The sequence below is a fragment of the Macaca thibetana genome, chromosome 7, assembly GCF_024542745.1.
Source record: "Macaca thibetana thibetana isolate TM-01 chromosome 7, ASM2454274v1, whole genome shotgun sequence".
Taxonomy (NCBI): domain Eukaryota; kingdom Metazoa; phylum Chordata; class Mammalia; order Primates; family Cercopithecidae; genus Macaca; species Macaca thibetana.
The window spans coordinates 106,934,012-106,954,415 of NC_065584.1; the positions used below are offsets into that span (position 1 = coordinate 106,934,012).

The 20,404-nt window shown below is 41.8% G+C and overlaps 1 protein-coding gene across 7 annotated transcripts in view; it reads left to right on the forward strand.

Annotated features, from left to right (window-relative positions):
• Positions 1-20,404, forward strand: part of TM6SF1 (transmembrane 6 superfamily member 1) — a 56,861-nt gene that overhangs the window by 8,566 nt on the left and 27,891 nt on the right. For 2 of the 7 annotated variants that reach the window (XM_050796162.1, XM_050796159.1), the window contains exons 4-9: positions 2,942-3,045; positions 5,291-5,373; positions 6,101-6,222; positions 8,017-8,121; positions 10,089-10,181; positions 10,702-10,821. In XM_050796162.1, coding sequence (XP_050652119.1) covers positions 2,942-3,045; positions 5,291-5,373; positions 6,101-6,222; positions 8,017-8,121; positions 10,089-10,181; positions 10,702-10,821 — 627 coding nt within the window. Of the gene's footprint in view, positions 1-2,941; positions 3,046-5,290; positions 5,374-6,100; positions 6,223-8,016; positions 8,122-10,088; positions 10,182-10,701; positions 10,822-19,924; positions 20,361-20,404 lie in introns of those variants that run through there. The other 5 variants (XM_050796163.1, XM_050796164.1, XM_050796160.1 and 2 more) reach the window with 5 other exon arrangements.

The following is a 20,404-nucleotide window of genomic DNA, read 5'->3' on the forward strand; positions in this document are numbered from 1 at the left end:
CTGGGAAGGATGGGTTTGCAGGGAAGGGTCCGTGCCATGAGCTGGGGCACCAGTCAGGAGGATTCCTCGGGACCAGCAGGGGCATAAATGTGGCTGGGCAGAGGCAGCGCATGGGAAGTAGAGAGAGGGATGAACTTTAGAGAATCAGAGTGGCTAGAATGAGTAAGACTTGGGGACAAATTGGGAATGATGGGAAGGGTGAGGCCTAAGACAGTGTCCTGATTCCTGCTTTGGAATTTGCAAGAATGCTGCAAACATGTAATGTAAAAACATTACACCAGAGAGGGATGAGAGGAGGAATTTATTTCTGCAGACATTTGTTGAAGGGGACTCTGTGGTCAGAAGACCTGCTCCCTGCCCCCCAGGAGCTCCCTGCCTGATGTGGTGGGGAGATGGCATTGTCCCAGGTGCAGTGACAGAGACTTACTCCAGGCACAGAAGTACACGGAGGAGGAATTAAGTCTGGGCACAGTCGGGGAAGGCTTATTGAGTTGGTGACACTGCTGTAGCATTTAAAAAATGGTCATGGCAGTGGATGATAGATATTTCCAGATGGACCAGGGAGATAGGAGAAATTCTGGAGAGAAAGGACAGCTTGGGCAAAGGCTTGGAGAGGACTGGAGAGGAGAAAGAGCATGTGCCTCCCACTGGGGCACCAATCTGCAGGGATGAGGCTGAATTTCTATGGGGAGGTAGAGTTTCAGATGCTGGCAAGGCTTTGCAGGTCTTGAGCTCTGAGGAGCAGTCCTGGCAGAGAGAGTCCGGGGCCATCTGAGTGCAGTTGGTACCTGAAGGTCTGAGAGGAGACGGGCTTGCCTATGAGAAGGTAGAGAGAGAAAAGGGCTGAGCTTGGGACTTTAGAGACCATGGCCAGAAGAAGAGAAGCCCCTGAAGTGGACCTTGGGGGCAGGCCAAGAGGCAGAAGGAAAACCTGGAGAGTGGGGACCATGGCACCCAGAGGAGGGAGGTTTTATGAAGGAGGCGGCTGATGAGAGGGCTGGAGGCTGAGCTGGCAAGGATGGTAAGCATTGGGGCAGATGGGGTACCAGAACGGGGACTGGGGTGTAACTGTGGTGGCAAGGTCTGCAGGGCCAGGCTCTGGGGACCCAGCTGTGATAGAGAGATGGGGCTTGGTTCAGCAGGCTGTGACAAGTTTTGGGGAGTTTTAGAGTAGAGGAGCAACATGCCAAGAGCCAGGCCTTGAGAATCTTCATCTGGCAGGAGGAGTGTCATGGGCTGGAAGGAGGGGATAGAGGTAGGGAGACCATTTGGGAATGTAGCCGTGGCCCAGTGAGGGACACTGAGGGCTAGACCTAATGCTGTGAAGAAGAGGGAGTATTGCCAGGGTGACATTGTAGCGATAAAGTTGATAGATTTGCTGAAAGACTGCATAGGAGAATGAGGAATGAAAAAATGACCATGTGGTTTGACCTTGGGAAGCTGAATGGTATCATCATTAATATAGAGAGGCCATGGCTGGCCTGGTGGCTCATGCCTGTAATCTCAGTGCTTTGGGAGACAAAGGTGGGAGGATCGCTTAAGGCCAGGAGTTGAGACTGCAGTGAGCAATGATTGCGCCACTGCACACACACACACACACACACACACACACACACACGTACAGAGAGAGCAAGAGAGAGAGAGGCTAGTTGAGGGGAGACGCTGATGAATTAAGAGTTCAGGCGAGTTCAAAGAACCTGTGGCCTGTGGACCATGCAGTTAAAGATGCTCATCAAGCTACCAGGAGAGACCACCACTGGCTCAGAGAGCCAGGTGTGTTAGCAATGGAAGTCTGAAACCATAAATCGGATGTATTCTTCAGTCACAGCAAGTCCGAGAGAAAGGACGTGGGCCTGGCATGGGTGTAGAAGCAGAACCTTGATTCTGTTTCCTGCTCCTCTGATTTTAATTTGATTTGATCTGTGGGAGAAATAACAAAGCAGTCCTTGCCCCAGGGGAGCATGAAACTTGAAAGAAAGCCCTGCTTGCTTGGCTGATTGGTGGGCTGGTTGATCTGCACTCTTCCTTGTTGTAGAAAGGACTTAAGGCATCTTACAGTGTGAAACAAGCCAGGACAGCATGAGCAGGGGAGAAAGAAGAAAGGAAAACAAGGTGGGGCCAAAACAAAAGTAGAAATGCACGGAAAATTGCCAGTGACTTTCCAGAAGCCACCTGGAAATGTAACCACCTAGAAAAGGGAAATGTAACCACCTAGAAAAGGGAACTGTAGTTTGTCATATAATCTCGTGTTCATAACATTAACATTTGCCCAGGAGAAGTACGGCTCTTCTTGTTCTCTGCTAGGTATACTAGCTACGTGACCTTAGGTAAGTCTTGTAATCTCTCAGAGCCTCTGTTTCCTCATCTGTAAAAGGGACTCAATCCTGTCCATCCCACTGGGTTGTTGGGAAGGTAGAAGGAGGGGTTGGGTGTGAAGCTCCGAGTTCAGTGCCTGCCTGCCTATGTGTCGGTATGTGGAGAATGCATGCTGTGCCATGCCCAGTCCAGCAAGCCACGGGATCAGCATGAATTATTAAGGCCAGCCACTGGCTCTGGAAAGCAGGGTCATCCCTGATCACCTCTCTGATCACTGCCCAGCACCTTTTGTCAAAGATTTGGCTTGGTCTCCATGAGTTTGCCGTACAGCTGGGATTGCCTATCATGCCATCTGCCTTCGCATCACAGTACAAACCTATGTTGATGCATCATGGGCCCATTGGCCAGGCATTCTCTAATTCCATCCTCTGTGGCCAGACCCTGGTTTTGGCAGCTCCAGCATGAAGTTGTATTTTCACGTTCCTACCAATTTTGAAGAAAGAGTTTCATCTTAGCAGATGAACACAAGTTATTTCTGCTGTTTTATTTTACTTGCAATACAGGTCTGATGTTCTGCATTTACAGGTCTTATTTAAAGTGTACTTCTGTTTAATGCTTTCTTTAGGGTGAACCGTATCTGAACACTGCATATGGGCACATGATCTGCTACTGGGATGGCTCTGCTCATTATCTTATGTACCTGGTGATGGTGGCAGCCATAGCATGGGAGTAAGTCAGTTCACCTGGTGTGTGCCTTTGCCACCTTAGCAACCGATAAGCGGGTATGTAAGGAAACATTATGCATAGAGGCAAATACGCAAGCAAGTATACTGGACATGAATATAAGTTCCATGGGTGCACGTCAGACGTGGCTTTATCCTCCTTGTACCACTGCCTTTTGAATATGTCCCTCTGAATTGCTCCCCAGCATGGTGATAGCTCGGGCAGACCCTTTACGCTTTCTGATTATGTTGTCTTACAAGAATAATTTTTATTTTCAGCAATTAAAGCCAAGCACATCTTAAACTTCATTTCAAAACTTCAGAATTTCCAAACTGCAATTTCATTTTGGTTTAAAACTTCTGTCCTTCCCCATATCAGGCACAGCTCTGCGGCTTGGCTTGCACTAAGGCTTGGCTACATGGCCTGTCCGTTCACTCCTCTCATCTCACTCTGCAGCTGGCCCCTTGGGAGTAGATGTGTATGTACAAGGGATTAAAGGAACAGGGGAAGAGTCTTATGTGAAAGGTGCTGTTTTTGGATAGCAGTACCCCCATCATGATATGCGAGGTTGGTCTGGGGAGGCACACGTGTGAGTTCTTTAGAGACCCCAACCACAGGAGCTTCTGCATTGCACTAATCCCTGAAGTGAACGACATGCTCTTGTGCTGAATTTCTGCCCATGGTGGCCCACCCACAGCTTTTTTCTGCTGGGGCCCCTGTAACCCAGAAGGCGCACCCTTTGGGGAGGGATCCTTTCAAAACGTTTAAGTCCAGCCGTCTTCTCAGGCCTCCACTTGCTTCCGGGTTACAGAAAGTCATGCATTCTTGCCCCATACAAGGTTGAAATGCAGTTTAACCAACTATCTCCCTCACTCCCAACATGCACTCAAGGTCAGCTCCAGCTTTTTTTTTTTTTTTTTTTTTTTTTTTTTGAGACAGGGTTTTGCTCTTGTCTCAGGCTGGAGTGCAATGGCACAATCTCGGCTCACTGCAACCTCCGCCTCCCGGGTTCAGGCAATTCTCATGCCTCAGCTGGGACTACAGACGTGTGCCACTACACCCGCAAATTTTGTATTTTTAGTACAACAATCTAAAAATTTTTTTCACCATGTTGGCCAGGCCAGTCTCAAACTTCTGACTTCTGGTGATCTGCCCACCTCAGCCTTCCAAAGTGCTGGGATTACAGGCGTGAACCACCACGCTCGGCTCCAGCTCCTTCTTATCTGTCCTCCCTACAATCCCAGTCATTGTGAATGGGCCTCTTGGGGTCCAGTTACATTTGGCTTGAGGGCTAGGGTGGGGCAGGACCCACACAGTATTCTCCTTGTTTCCTTTCAGAGGATTTCCTTTTGAATTTCTCATAGCCTGTTAACATAGTATGGAGCTGGGTTATTGGGGTTATCAATTGAAGGAACTTTTTTTTTTTTGAGACAGTCTCTCGCTCTGTCGCCCAGGCTGGAGTGCAGTGGCACGATCTTGGCTCACCGCAACCTATGCCTCCCGAGTGCAACCATTTCTCTTGCCTCAGCCTCCAGAGTAGCTGGAATTACAGGTGCATGCCACCATGCCCAGCTAATTTTTGTATGTGTGTGTAGTTTTAGTAGAGACGGTGGTTCACCATGTTGGCCAGGCTGGTCTCAAACTCCTGACCTCAAGTGACCCATCCACCTCAGCTTCTCAAAGTCCTGGGACTACAGGCGTGAGCCACCACGCCCTGCCTGAACAAACTTTTTGTCAGCATTGAAGATTAGGGGTATATGTCTAGCAGCTCCTTTGCAACATGGGGTACATGTCACTTGTCTTCACCTTTGGGGCTTTGGCCAATATTCTGTGACCCCAGGAAAAGTCCATTTAACATTATCATTGTAAGTATAACTCATACTTACAATGATTAAAAATATGGATTCAATTTCCTTTCTTCTTTCAACTTTCTTTTTTCCTTTCATGCTGTTGAGTTTCACACACAACAGGGAAATGCAGGAGTCCTGTAGCAGGGATGATCATGTTGTAGTTTAACAGAATACATAGCAAGCATAATTTCCTATTTAAAAGGACACGAAGAAGGTTCTATAGTATATCACGTGGCAATGAAGTTAGATAACCAGGACTCCCTGTGTTTATTCCTCTCGATTCAATATGTTTTGATTCATGTACTTTACTAGTTTGAATAAAAAATAATATTGAGGATCATTTTTTGCTTAGTATTCTAAGACAAACATACCAAGTCAAGATTTTTTTGTTGTTGTTACAGGGAAACATATAGAACCATTGGCCTATATTGGGTTGGATCTATTATTATGAGTGTTGTTGTTTTTGTGCCAGGAAACATTGTAGGTAAGATACTTTATCTTATAGTTCACTTTCCTTTTCTAAAACAATGGGGCTTGTTTTTAAATAGAGAAGCTCTTTTAGTTATAATAGAACCAGGTGATTCCACGCTTACTAAAAACCTGTTTTGTAGAGTAATTCCTTTTTCTCACCTTTAAAAAAATACCTTTTAAGAACTGCTTTTGAGCAATTTCCAGACGTGTGCATTGAACAATTTGGCAGTCAAGTATCAGGGATTCCTATTTTTTTAGAAGGATCTCGAGGGAGTGAGTATGGTGTTTATGGCTATATTTAGTGTGCAAATATGTAACTCCTGACACATGATGAGAACTCCAAAAATGTACTTGGAAATTATAAGTACATTATTAATGTATGCAGGAAATCAGGATATTATATATATAGGGAGATAGCCACATACAAACATATATAGATATCTATCTAGACATATTTTTTTAAGACAGGATCTCACTCTGTTGCCCAGGCTGGGTTGCAGCGGTACAGCCATAGCTTACTGCAGCCTTGACCTCCTGGGCTCAAGCAGATTACTGTAGGCAGGACATGCCTGTTAATATACATCTAGTATTTTAAATTGACCTTTTTAATTTGGCCTCATTAAAAATATTGTCTGGCCCATAGCAAAAGTTTAGATGACCTGAGATGGGGAGGTATCCTAAATATTACTGGTGTTAGATATGCTTTTGGTAACTTCTTTCTCTTTCTCTCTTTTAAATAGGGAAGTATGGAACACGAATTTGCCCTGCTTTTTTCTTAAGCATACCATATACTTGTCTTCCTGTCTGGGCTGGTTTCAGAATCTATAATCAGCCATCAGAAAATTATAATTACCCCTCAAAGGTGATTTTATTAAGTTTTGATGTACCCTGTTCTCAAACTCATAGGGTTCATTCGCATCCACTGGCTGCTGAATTGAACTGTGCCTCTGTGGACTGGAGCATTTGGGGTATCCAAACAGTGTGACTGTTTTGATTATGCAGCATTAGCTTACATATTAGTTAATGTGGGCAAGAAGGTCTGTTTCTGTCTGAATACATCTGCTTCTGTTGGCAAGGCCATACTTTGGGGAGCTTCCTGTGCCAGTGGTCACACTGCCTCTAACCATCAGATTCTGCATTAGTGTGTCAAGTGAAGTCCATAGTATGTGGTTCATCTAGGGTTGTTAATGGCCTGGATTTTGAACACCTGGGTTCCTCTGTGACACCTATGCATTTACTACCCCAAGAGGACACTGGAGGGATACTGCTCCTCAAGGTAATCTACACAGCCATACAATCTCGACTCCAGAGATCCAGACCCAAGGAGACTGGCTACAGGACATCTGAGACACCTCCCCTTCCATTCACAGCCAGGGTGGTCAAGGTGAAACAACACTGGCCTGGCAGATACTCTGTTAAGGCCTTCATTTCTAAGCTAGTTTCTCTGTTTCTTTCCCTTTTCTAGGCATTAGATTATTTAGCAAGATCTTTTAAGCAAAACTGATATATGAAAATATGAATTACTAGAGATAATCAGAATACGACTATTCATTTTATAAAATGTTTTCAATAAAATTCATTAAAATACATTTTAATTGACAAATACTTCATGTGTAAACATTTAGACAGCTGCTATGTAAACTCAGGCTGGCACACTGACAGCTGGTACTCTCTTACATCCCTCTGAGGAAAGAGGTGGCTGTTAAAAAGAAAAAGCAAATAGTCAATCCACGCTTAGTCCCGGCTCCACTGCTTTTAAAGTTTCCATGTCAGTGTGTCAACAGAGTAGGTATGCCATGAGGCATGCAGAATTGCTTATCATCATTCTTAATGTGAAAACACAGTGACAGCCAGGGCCAAGCAGCATTGTCATACAGTGCTGATAGGAACATACATTCAGAATTGTTCTGCAAAGCAATTTGGCGATGTTATCAACCTGAATAATTCTGGAACCCAATAATTCTGCTCCTAGATCCCTATCCTCAGGAAATCATCACACTGATACCACCAAAGATTTACATACAAAATTGTTCATCATTACATTAAGTGTAACAGTGAAAAATGCCTAAATATCCAACAGTGGGAGAATGGCTGAAGTGTGGTGTTTCCATACGGTATTCACTTTTAGAATATTTTTAATCATGTAAGAAAGTGTTTACAACATAGGCAGATGTTGAGGGCAAAAAGAACAAATACAGAATTGTTTATACTAAGTCCTAATTTTGTGAAAAATATAGATATATGTGTGTGTATATATGTATGTAGTGTGTGTGTGCGTGTGTGTGTGTGTGTGTGTGTATATCTACTACATGTATTACTGGAAAAGTATACCAATGGTTAATAGTGATGTGGCAGGTTTATGGTTTGCTTTTAAAATTTCTTATCATTAAAATGTCATTTCAAGAAAAAATGTGGACTCATAGAGCTATGAGGGCCCTTCGAGAGATCATTTAGCCCAAATTCTTCATTTCACAGATAAGGAAACTGAGACTTGAGGAAGGAAATGATTTTCCTAAAGTTCCATGGCCAATGACTTATGATATAAATTGTGAATCTTCAAAATTCTCTTATCCATCATCATGACATTTAATGTTTCAGATTTCAGATTCTTCTTTGGCACTTTGGGCCTGCTCTTTAGGTACAAACTCTATTTTAGGTTATTCAAGAAGCCCAAGCGAAAGACCTGCTGAGAAGACCATTTGATTTAATGTTGGTCGTGTGTCTCCTCCTGGCAACTGGATTTTGCCTGTTCAGAGGCTTGGTAAGCATAACAGATAATAATAATGTAACACTGTGATACTACTCATATTTCCAAATGGAAAAACCTTAGAAATATGTTTTTGTTTTTCCATCAGACTTCTTAGCAAACTAACCAACCATTCCTCCCATCAAAGCCTGGAGCCCCGGACCTACTTCCTGCTGCTCCCTACCTCAGCCTCCTGCTGTCACCTCCTCCTGTCCTTAGATCAAGCTCTACTCAGACGCATCTTCTTCCCCATTTTAGGGCATCTAAAAAATCAGCCATTGGAGTCTCTATTATTCTTTTGATGTTTCGGATTTAAATGTAAATATCTTTGGTAAGGATGGCACCCTAGGACTGCAACACAACTGTGGCACAGAGCATCCCTGCGTTCTCGGGATAGGGGCGATGGGGTTGAGGAAGGCGTACGAGCTCAACAATTCACGTGTATGTTGGGTTATGGGAATGTCTCACTGATAAGAATAGTGTTGAGTAAATTCAGCTCAGGCCTGGAGTATTGTACTGATGTGACTGAAATACATTAAAGGCATGTGGGCATTTCATATTTTCTATCTTCTCTTTTTTAATATTTTACTGCAGAGGTTAAGAAAAAGACTCACAGGCTTTGGAGTTAGAATCCTGGCCATTTACTAGCTGTGTGGCCTTGGAAAAACTACTTAACTCTTTGACTCTGTTTTCTTCTCTGTAAAATAACACTACCTACACCTTAACAGTATTGTTTTGGAGATTAAATAATGTACACCAAACACTTGGTAGAGGCTCTTATACATAGTAAATGATTACTGTTAGGATTTTTATTGATCAGTGATCCTTCACAATGGCCCAGTTTGATGATTTCTTCTTAGTAGAAATACATTTGGGAAAATCAAAATTATATTGTTAATTATATTCAGCTTCAGTGACAATTTCTCTTCTAAGCCTGTTGGCGTGCATAACAGTTGCGGAGGGTAGAGTGGCAAGTGTAAGCCCATGTGGGTGACTTTTATCATTTCAGGGTCTTGGGCTACTGGGGGCCTGTGCAGCAGGCTGGGTTCAGGGGGAGAAGCTGTTTTAAGAGTTATCTTTATCTGTGGAATGTCAGAAACTTTCTGGAGGAGAGTTGGGTTGGCTAACAGGAGGAGGGGCATGGGGAAGAGAAGGCAAGGCCATAGCTTTGCTTGGACCACAGGGCCACTGAAACCATTCTTTTGTTAGTTTGTTGTAGGTTCAAACAACAAAAAAAAAGTGGGCCCCACCTGTATTCTTGCATAGACATATCCCCTTCCCTGTGCACATGAGAAAAATGTGTGCATGTGTGAGTGTGTATGCAAGGTGGGTAGGGGGCTTTTGGATTGGGGCCATTTTTACCACTCTGCCATTGGCCTCTGTTCATATATGTCATCTAGGTGGGACAACATTTATGGCCAAAGACATGAGGAATGGTGCCTGAGGGGAGGAAGGTGACTCAGAGGGGACCTAGTAAGGTGCCAAAGAGACTTTCAGGCAAGAGGACGCTGCTTTCAAATCATTATCTTTTACTGCCTCCAAAGGCTATATACTCTATGAGGCACTAGAGACAGGAGGTGCTATTTTCAAATCTTGCAATGCATAGTAAGATGAATTTGGTGTGGAAATATACTTTTCTTCCTGTGGGGAATAGCGGGCTAGTTATTTCCAGGAAAAGTGAAACTCATAACTCAGCAAGCTGTGCTTTGGCTAGCCAAACCTAGATACTTAAAACTCTGAATATCTGAAAGGTACCCAAGAATAGGGTATTAGTTACCATTTCCTGCACCATAATTAACCTTTGCTTAATCTCCTTAGAACAAATGTGTAAAATATTTCCATCATTGATGAGTCTCTACAATGCACACATTTTGTTAAATAGCAAAGCAGCTTGTGACTAAACCTGGCACATTTAGCCTTATCAGCAAACCTAAGAACCAGATGTGATTGTATTTTTATAATGAGTTTATTTTTGTTCTTAGATTGCTTTGGATTGCCCATCTGAGCTCTGCCGATTATATACGCAATTTCAAGAGCCCTATCTAAAGGATCCTGCTGCTTATCCTAAAATTCAGGTCAAGTAGTTATGAGGCCTAAGATTTTTCTAACATTAATTTTCTTTTAAAAAATGGGTTCCAGCTGGGTGCGGTGGCTCATACCTGTAATCCCAGCACTTTGGGAGGCTGAGGCAGGTTGACCAGGTGGTCAGGAGTTTGAAACCAGCCTGGCCAGCACTGTGAAATCCCATCTCTACTGAAAAAATACAAACAACTATCCGGGCATGGTGGCACACGCCTGTAATCCCAGCTACTCAGGAGGCTGAGGCAGGATAATTGCTTGAACCTGGGAGGTGGAGGTTGCAGTGAGCTGAGATCGCGCCACTGCACCCCAGCCTGGGGGACAGAGCAAGACTCCATCTCAAAATAAATACATACAAATAAAAAAAAATAAAAAAAAATAAAAGTAAAAAAAATGGGTCCCATATAGGAAATAGGAATTAATATTTTCAAAGATGAAAATGTTTATTTTTTTGTACTTTTTAGTCAGGCCAAGTTAACTGCTGATTTGCTGATATTATTTCTCTGTTCTATACAGATGCTGGCATATATGTTCTATTCTGTTCCTTACTTTGTGACTGCACTGTATGGCTTAGTGGTTCCTGGATGTTCCTGGATGCCTGACATCACATTGATACATGCTGGAGGTCTGGCTCAGGTACTAAGAATATTCTGTTGAGAAGGTTTACTTGTGGTCTAGGTGTCATTGTTGAATATATGAAAAACTTCTCAGTGTTTTAGAGTAGGAGATAGCTATTAAACATGTCACCTTTGGTTTTGCAGTTCTTCGGAAGACATTTCTGCAAGTACATTTTATTTAAATCTCACAATAACTATATGGTAGATATGCCAACCCAGTTACACAGATGAGGAAACTAAGGCCCAGTGAAGTTAAATGATTTGCCCAAGGTTACACACCCAGCATGCGGCATTGTTTTATAGGATTGTTTCACAATCTCTGAATACCATGGCTACTAAAAAAAGATTGAGCTGTTACCTTCAAAATGTCCATCCAAATGTAAGACTTCAGAATTCCACTACACTGTGTTATACAGAACCAGGGAAAGTGGTTTAAAAAATGTTCTGGGCCTATCAGTTGATTCCTTTTCCACTGGCACCTTGCCAAATATTTGGCCTAGAGTAGGTGTTCAGTGAATGCTTACTGCATTTGACTGAAAATGAAATTATCTATGGAGAACTTCATATATAACATAAAGCACATTTTTACAAGATAATTAGCAAAACAAATCAATCTGAACAAGGAAGAAAATTAATTTCATTGTTTTTTCTTACTAGAAATAAAACAAATGAACTTATTGTTTAAAAACTTTAGCTCCGTCTTGTTCTTTTCAAGCAGTTTTAAGAATGCTATAGGAAACCAAAAATCGTACATAAAGGAATTATGTTTTTGAGATTACTAATGAAGAAAAGAGAATTTTTAGATGTATGCTGTAATTTCCTATTCAGGAAGACAATCATTCAAACTGAAATGAGGTTCATCCAGAAACTGTAGGCTTGTACAGTCAATTATATGCATGGTATAATAACTACGATTGCAAGACATACTAGAATTCACAGGGTTGAAAAATATAGTATTTAAGGGGTCAATGCATTAAATCCTTTCAGTTTGAGGTAATTCTTAATTACAAAATTAGCATAGTAATATCAAAAAAGTTGATGTAGCATCCAGAAGCAATGGTTCCTGTCCTTTCCTCGAGGGGCTTAAGAAGGAACAGAACTAACATTTATTGCTCTTTGCTGGTTGTTTTTCCTTTGCAGACCTCTAAATACCAGATTCCTCAGTCCTTGGGCTTTATTTGTATATTTTAGGTCTTTATCTTTGTATCTTTCAATACCAACTATAAGCTAATGACTTCCAATTTTCTACCTTCAGCCCAAACTGTTCCCAGACTCCTGTATTCCAAACTCAAGTCTTTTTACTTGCATGCCTCACTAGCACCTCATATTTAATATATAAAATAGGACCGGATCCTCCCCACAACTTCTCTTCCATTTTTTTCATTATCTGTGTAAATAGCCCAATTGCATCCAGCAACTCAAGCCAGAAAGTTGGAGTAATTATTTACACTCCTCATCCTCTACATCTAGACCACCACTAAGTCCGGTTTTTTTTTTTTTTTTTTTTAAAAAAAAAGAGACAGGGTCTTGCTCCATCTCCCAGGCTGGAGTGTGATGGCATAGTCATAGCTCACCGCAGTCTCAGACTCCTAGGCTCAAGCAATCCTCCTGCCTCAGTCTCCAGAGTAGCTGGGACTACAGACAAAGACCACTGCACACAGCTAATTTTAAAATTTTTTTAAGAGATGGGATCTTATTTTGTTGCCCAGGTTATTCTCAAATGCCTGCTTCAAGTAATCCTCCTGCCTCAGCCTCCCAAAGTGGTGGGATTACAGGTGTGAGCCACCACACCCAACCAGGTCCAGTTAGTTTTACTCCAGTGATTCTCCAATCCATTTTTTTTTTTCCAGTTCCGCTGCCCCTACACTAGTCTGAGCTCTCATCACCTTACTTCGTGCCAGGCAAACCACGTTAAAAGTTTTACTTACCTATTTGTCTAAGGATAGGCTATGTGCTCTGCTGCTGTAACAAATACTCAGTGTAGCTTAACACAGTAAAATTTCATTTCCTGTTTATGCAAAGATCATGTGGGATATTTTCAGGATCCAGGCCTGGCACCAGGTCAACTGCAGGGGAGGCTGGTTACTGTGGTCTTCCTGCCTGCCTCATAATAAACAGCACAATGGACACATCGTATTATCTTTTGTAATAGCTTTGAAAAAAAATCCCAATATAAACGTGAGGAAGCGGAGGCTCAGGACACCTGAAATTATTTGCCTTAGATTACAGAGGTATTAAATGGCAGAATAGGGTTATGAAATCCTGACTCCAAACCTCATATTCTTCTTTATTGTGTTATCTCGCCCACCCCATGCAAACAATGAACTATGGCACAGAGTCCTACAGCACAAAAGACTGTATGTAGTTATGAGGTGTTGGAGAACCTTGTGGGTGGAAGGCAGTGACATTCTGAGTTGGACTCTGAGGGCCAAATGGGGCTTTATTAGGCTGAGCCTCTCCAGGGAATAACCCAGGGAAACACTGAGGTGTGGGCATACGCAGCAGGTCTGATGGCAGAGTAAGTCTTGGCTTTTATTTGGCCTGGTTCCCCTGCCTTATTCTCCTGTATCCTTCAGGACAGATGGCCGCATACCCACTTCACTCTTGCCAGCCCTTTCTTTAGAGGATTAGACTGTTCAGTTTGACAGCTGTTCTGTTTGACACCTATCACCTTGTGTTTTGCCTGCACAATCAGGCCTCCTCTACCTGCCATGTGCCTTGGTCAGCCTGGTACCAGTCCCTGAGGCAGGAACACTAAGTGTCATCAGCCAGCAGGCTGGTTAAAGAGACCAGATGTTGGACCTGGTTAAGTCTCAGGAGACAAATGGAAACGGCAGGAAAACCTAGACAAAAGCCTAGTCACATGGCCAGGGTCAAGAGTCAGGAAGCTTAGGAAGGTCATAGCTTGGAGGAAAATGGGTGTGGTGAGCCTGTAGCAGTAAGACGAACCCTAATTTGTTGGTGAAGCTAAGCTTGCAGATGGGCACTTATTACTCCAGCCAAGTGGTTCTGAGAAGGGCAGTGTGGACTACAGAGCAGCTAGCAGCTGCAGGGGCATTACCCCATTCATGTCAGACATCAGGCATCCTGGGGCTTATCCATCATTGCCCAGTTTGTTAAGGCAGCCTGAAGCCCCTCTTGATGGTGAATACCCAGATCCAGAGCCTAAGGCTAAGGACCAGATCCTGTAAATGTCAGGATGTTTCTCCCAGCCCAGCAGGTGAAGACAGATTGAGTAAAGGATTATGGGTCTAATTCCCATAGCTCTTGGCTGGGCTTTAATATCTACCTACTTATAGTGTGTAGACTAAGGAAAAGTTAGAAACCATGCTGCAACAAAACAATGTATACGACCAGAATAATGAATTAGTTATGTGATTTGTTTTTCACTTAGCAAAAGTATGTGCTTATGAAATGGAGTCTCATCTTATGGGAGTACCTTACACATTCATCACAGAAAGCACTCTCCAGCCAGGCATGGTGGCTCACGCCTGTAATCCCAGCACTTTGGGAGCCCAAGGTGGGTGGATTGCTTGCAGTCAGGAGTTTGAAACCAGCCTGGGTAACATGGTAAAACCCCGTCTCTACAAAAAAATACAAAAATTAGGCTGGCATGATGGCATGTGCTTGTAGTCCCAGCTAATAGGAAGGCTGAGGTGGGAGGATCGCTTGAATCCAGGCAGCAGAGGTTGCAGTGAGCCGAGATTGCATCACTGCACTCTCCAGCCTGGGCGGCGATAGAGAGAGACCCTATCTCTCCACCACTACCAAAAAAAAAAAAAAAAAAAAAAAAAAGCAAAAAAAAAAGCATTTTTCTGTAACTTTAATCAGCATCTTTGCTTGCTAAAATTGCCATTCTTATTTAGAAGCCTTATGCATTCATGATCCCACTAACTTTACTAAAACTTACTTTTATTGAAACATCTAGCAAACTCTGAAGAATCTATGCAACTTAATAAGGAAAAAAACACACCTTTGAATTCATTCTTGATCAGTATAGGCCAATGCAAGAAATATTGAGTAGTAGCCGGGCATGGTGGCTCACACCTATAATCCCAGCACTTTGGGAGGACGAGGCAGGTGGATTACCTGAGATCAGGAGTTTGAGACCAGCCTGGCCAACATGACAAAATCCCATCTCTACTAAAAATACAAAAAATTAGCTGGGCGTGGTGGTGGGCATCTATAATCCCAGCTACTTGGGAGGCTGAGGCAGGAGAATTGCTTGAACCCACAAAGTGGAGGCTGCAGTGAGCCGAGATCACACCACTGCACTCCAGCCTGGGTGACAGAGCGAGACTGTCTCAAAAAAAAGAAAGAGTGAGTAGTTACTGGGGCCTTGATTTCAGACCATGTAGGAGTCTGCCAAATCTGCTGCCTTAAGAAATCAAAAGATCAAGGAAAGAATAAAAGAAGATTGAATAAAATGAAACCAGGACACATTTTAGACCAAAGAGTTCCACTGGGGACTTACTCATAACCCAGGTATCTTTTCATATAAAATGCTAACTATAGGATTAAAGCTGCAAGTGTAATCTGAAAGGCATTAGAGGCTGCTTAGATCCACTTATTAGCATTTCCTCAGTTGAAGCATTTTCTCTGCTAAAATATCAATGAAAATGAAAAAAAGTCAGAGCCAGTAGAGTTCATATAGTTAGAAGCATAAGCTCTGGAGGTGGACTGGTTCAGACTCTAGCCTGTTGCTGATGAGCACAATGACCTTGGCTACTTTACCTCTCTGATCCTCAGTTTCCTCTTCTGTAAAGTGAGGATAATAACGGTAGCTTTCTCATGGAATTGCTGTGAGGGCTGGATGAGGTAATATATGTAAAGGGCTTAAAACAGTGCCTGGCACATAACAGCTATGTAAACTCTTTGTTGCTATTATTACTAGTAGAAGATTCCCAGTAAGAGTTTGGAGAAATGCCTTATGTTGTAACCTGTTACAAATTAGACAAACTAAATTATGTGTATTGTATATAATTATCAAGAAAACAAAGAAACTGGGGGAAAGCTTTGGGACAGACTCACCATGGGCTTGGTAAGGAGCCTGCCATCCCACAGCCAGCAAAGCAGGTTCAGTTACTTCAGTCAGGTGTGGCCCTCAGACTCTCTAACTCCCTGGTTATGTAGGTGCTATGCCATGTCTTTTTCTCACAAAGTGATATGGAAGCTTATGTGTGAATAATTTGGTTGTGAAGAGTTAACTCTACTGAAGTAAATTTACTTTTTTTAAATTGAGACAGGGTCTTGCTATGTTGCCCAGGTTGGTCTCAAACTTCTGGACTCAAGTGACCCTCCTGCCTTGGCCTCCCAAAGTGCTGGGATTACAGTTATGAGCCACCATGCTCAGCCTGGAAGTAAATTTCATATGGTTTTTCCCTCATGGAGACATTAAGAAAAATCTGAAAGTAAAGGTTTAGGAAGAACACAGCTAAGTTGGGATACTAATGCAAATCTTGTTTTCTTCATTTGCTTCTGGTGTGATTCATTGCTAAACATCTTTATTTAGTATTAAATCAATACTGGATTTAATATCTTTATGTGCTTATCCTTTCATGGAGACACTTAACAGTAAAAAGGTCAAAAGGTCAAGAGGATCTAAAAACAAAGGCCCAGGTTTTCTACAGAGTCAAGCACCAGATCATGAATGGGTATTTCAGTTTTGTATTTGTGTCTACAGAATAGCCCCAAGTGCTTGGCACTGTCTAAGCATATCACAAACATCAATTCACTGAACCCTCAAAACAACCTATGAGGTGGGTTCCACACCTCACCCAAGGCCATACAGCTGGTTTGTAGTGGAGTTGTGATTTGACTCTGGATGTCTAGTTCCAAAGTCAGTGTTGTGAACCAATAAGCTATGTTGCTCAAAAAACTCTAAGAAAAGATAATACAGTTCTGGATTAGCTATTTATACTGTATTAGCAAAAGACCCTGGCTGTCATCCCAATGATCACCTAAGTTTTCTGCCTATAACATTCACATGGACATATAACACTCTTTCAGTTCTTCTTTCTGGAAAAAGCATTAACTTTTTTAGTTATCCTTTACAGATTGTCGCTATACATGTAAGAAAACAGCTCTTAAAATTTAACCTTTGTTCACCTTATTGTCTCATTTGCCACTCCATCCTTTAAAAAAAAATCAGATATATCTCTTAATTATTTCTGTAAGGTGAAAATGATTTAGAATGAAGTAGAAGAAAAATTATTAGAGACTCAACCTCACATTGCTAAATTCTGGATAAATTTCTAGGATCAACAATTCATATCTGTAATCCTGGGCCTCCTGTTAATTCAGCAGCACTGAGTTCAATGAGCCACCTGACCCCAGCACAGGCTCAGGCTGAGCTCTTCAGGTCCTGACATGAGAGGTCTCGTGCTGCTGGGAACAACACCCAGGAGACAACCTGCAGCCCCTTATTAGCTATGTGCTTGGGAAGAGAAACCTCAGGTGAGACTGAGGTTTATCTGAACTTCCTCCTGAACACTTAACATCCTATGCCTTAGGAGAAAGCTATGGTCAGGTACTCACTCAGCTAGAAGTGTGGCTACCATAAGTACATCCATTAGGACTATGAGCAGTACTGGGAGCTGCACACAACTGGCCTTAGAGTTCTCTCACATACAAATGCCTCTTTTGATTATGAATGTTAAAATGTTTGTGCCTTAATAATTCTGAATAAAGAGGCCTACTAAAATACATACAAAAATAGAGAAAAGCTTTGTAGACCCTTCATGTATTTTGACAGTCACAAGTCCATTGTTGTTGAATGTTTATTGAGCTCTAGTAATGTGATAGGTGCCACACAAAACATTAGACACAGTACCTGCCCAGTGGGCTTACAATCTAAGTACATGAATCTTTTTTTTTTTTTTTTTTTAAAGACAGAGTCTTGCTCTGTCACCCAGGCTGGAGTGCAATGGTGCAATCTTGGCTCAATGCAACCTCCACTCCCAGGTTCAAGCAATTTTCCTGCCTCAGCCTCCCGAGTAGCTGAGATTACAGGCGCCCACCACCACGCCCGGCTAATTTTTTTTATTTTTAGTAGAGATGGGGTTTCACTACGTTGGCCAGGGTGGTCCTGACTTCAGGTGATCCACCCGCCTCGGCCTCCAAGAGTGCTGGGATTATAGGCATGAGCCACTGTGCCCGGCCATGATTCATTTAATGTTGCCACGAGTTTGCTGTTCATGAAAATGAGGTATTAACTGCACTGGTTAGTGCAGGAAAAGAGCCTAAGGAATCACTGACTTTTTATGCAGGCTTCCCTATGCAAGTAGGCACAACTGCTCATCTTTATTCTCTTAAAGTATGGTTGGCATTTCCCCAAATTTGGTGATTTTGTGATGTGTATAAGTATCTATAAAGATAGAACCACCAAACCCACATTTCTGAAAACCAGGGATCGAATTTGGCTTCTAGTCCAGAAGAAAATGCTTGGTTATATATTCAGAAAAACACTATTATTCAAAACAGGCCCTAAGGAAAAATAGTATGGGAGCCATGTTCCTGCTCAGAGTTCCTAGAATGTCCAGAATGCACCTCCTCAGGGCAGCCCTGAAAGTGCCCTTTACTCTCAAGGTTTTTTGCCCTTGGAGCCCGGAGATGCAAATACATTTGCTAGGTTCTGCCTGGGCATCTACCCAGGGGAGGTGTATCTGAGGGCCGAGTCCTCTCAGTGCCTCATGGATCACAATGTAGACAATCCACGTGTTGGTCCTTGGCAATACATCACGCTAATTTCTATTTCCAGAGTAGCAAACATGTACCACAGGTCTCCAGAATATACCAGGAATTTGTAAAAATGCAGCCCATTAAAATATTTGCCACTGATAAAAAATTCATAAAGACGCTACTTAAAAAAACTTGTCCTTTTCTTGCCATGGTGAAGTCAAGTGATGAGTAAACACCTTTATCTGTGAATCACTCAGCAGAATACATTGGTTTCATACGGAAAGAAATATAAAATAACTTATATGTATTTAAAGCAAATTATTTAATTCTTTATTCTTGTTACTTCTATGCCTTCTCTATAGTGCAGTCTTTTGTCTCTTTGATCCTGATGAACTGATAATTTACTACTTAATACATTTAGATTCCCAATCCTTTATTCATGTATATCTTGAATTTCAGCAAGATATGAAAATGCAGACTCCAGGGGTACATTTTGTAATGATACAAGCCTTCTGAGGAAATTTTCTGACAGGAGCTTTTAATCCTGCTGTGGTCTGTTTTACCCTTTCCAATACGGTTTTCCTCTGTGCTTGCAAAAAATATCAAAAAAGACCAGTTGGCACATTCTGAATGTGTTTTCTGAACAAGTATGTAAGTAGAGAGGGAGGCCATTTTGCAAATGCAGATAATGCTGACAAGTCATACTTCCAAATAAATTATAATTTGATTTTAAAAGGTTGCCTGCATGTACATTTGCCATTTTACAAAGAGCAACTGTACTCCTACCTCCACCCAAATTGGTAACGACCTTATCTTACAAACAACCCTTAATATTTTAAAAGCTGCAGAAAAAAACAAATACATGAATAAATGAATAAACAAAAAACACATAGGGAAAGGGTAGAAGCTCTTGCTCCAAGGAGTAGATGAAAGACTGATAAATGAAGCTGAGGTCCCCCCAGTGCTTCCCTTTCAATAGTTTGTTATGCTAAAAATATTTTAGTTTTTAAAAACTCTGCACTTTCCTCATTTTTATTGGAACTCAATTTGTGAACCACAACTGAGTCTCTATGTAGGATCTCCAGAATGCAAATCAGAAAAAAAATTGAGATTTTATTCAGATTTTTCTATTAGATTGAGCCACTAATGTTTGGTAAAGGGCACTTGATGGTTAAAAACACAACTGGCATGATAAAACTACACGAAATAATATCTACTTTATTTGAACAGTCATATCAAGAATGGCCCTAAATTTAATCAAAGACTAAATTTAATGAAAGACTCTCACATTAAAGACTCTGGATTGTTTGAAGGTATTTTGCCTGCAGGTGAGACTGGTTTTGAGGGCACAGAAACGTAGCCTGAATGAACCATTCAGAACTCATCGTGCATCCAACTGAACATGTTTCAAGCTTACCCCATTTTTTTTTTTTATGCAACAGGCTCAGTTTTCTCACATTGGTGCTTCTCTTCATGCTAGAACTGCTTATGTCTACAGAGTCCCCGAAGAAGCAAAAATCCTTTTTTTAGCATTAAACATAGCATATGGAGTTCTTCCTCAGCTCTTGGTCTATCGTTGTATCTACAAACCAGAGTTCTTCATAAAAACAAAGGCAGAAGAAAAAGTGGAATAAAAATATTACTTCATGTTCCTTTCTAAATTACTAACTTTTGTTATACTGGTACTGATATTATGTCCCATTTCATTCTCTTCTCATACATGAATACTTAAGAATATGTACATTCTTGCTCTGCACTGTATGTGTGAGCTATATGGTACTGTGTAAATTTTTGAAGCAAAATGGAAATTCTTGAGAAAGTCTGTTTAAAGAAATATATTCAAAATCATTTGTGAATAAACTTGATCATCCATCTCAATATTCTGTTTGACATATGAAATAATTATAAGTGTAAAAAATTAC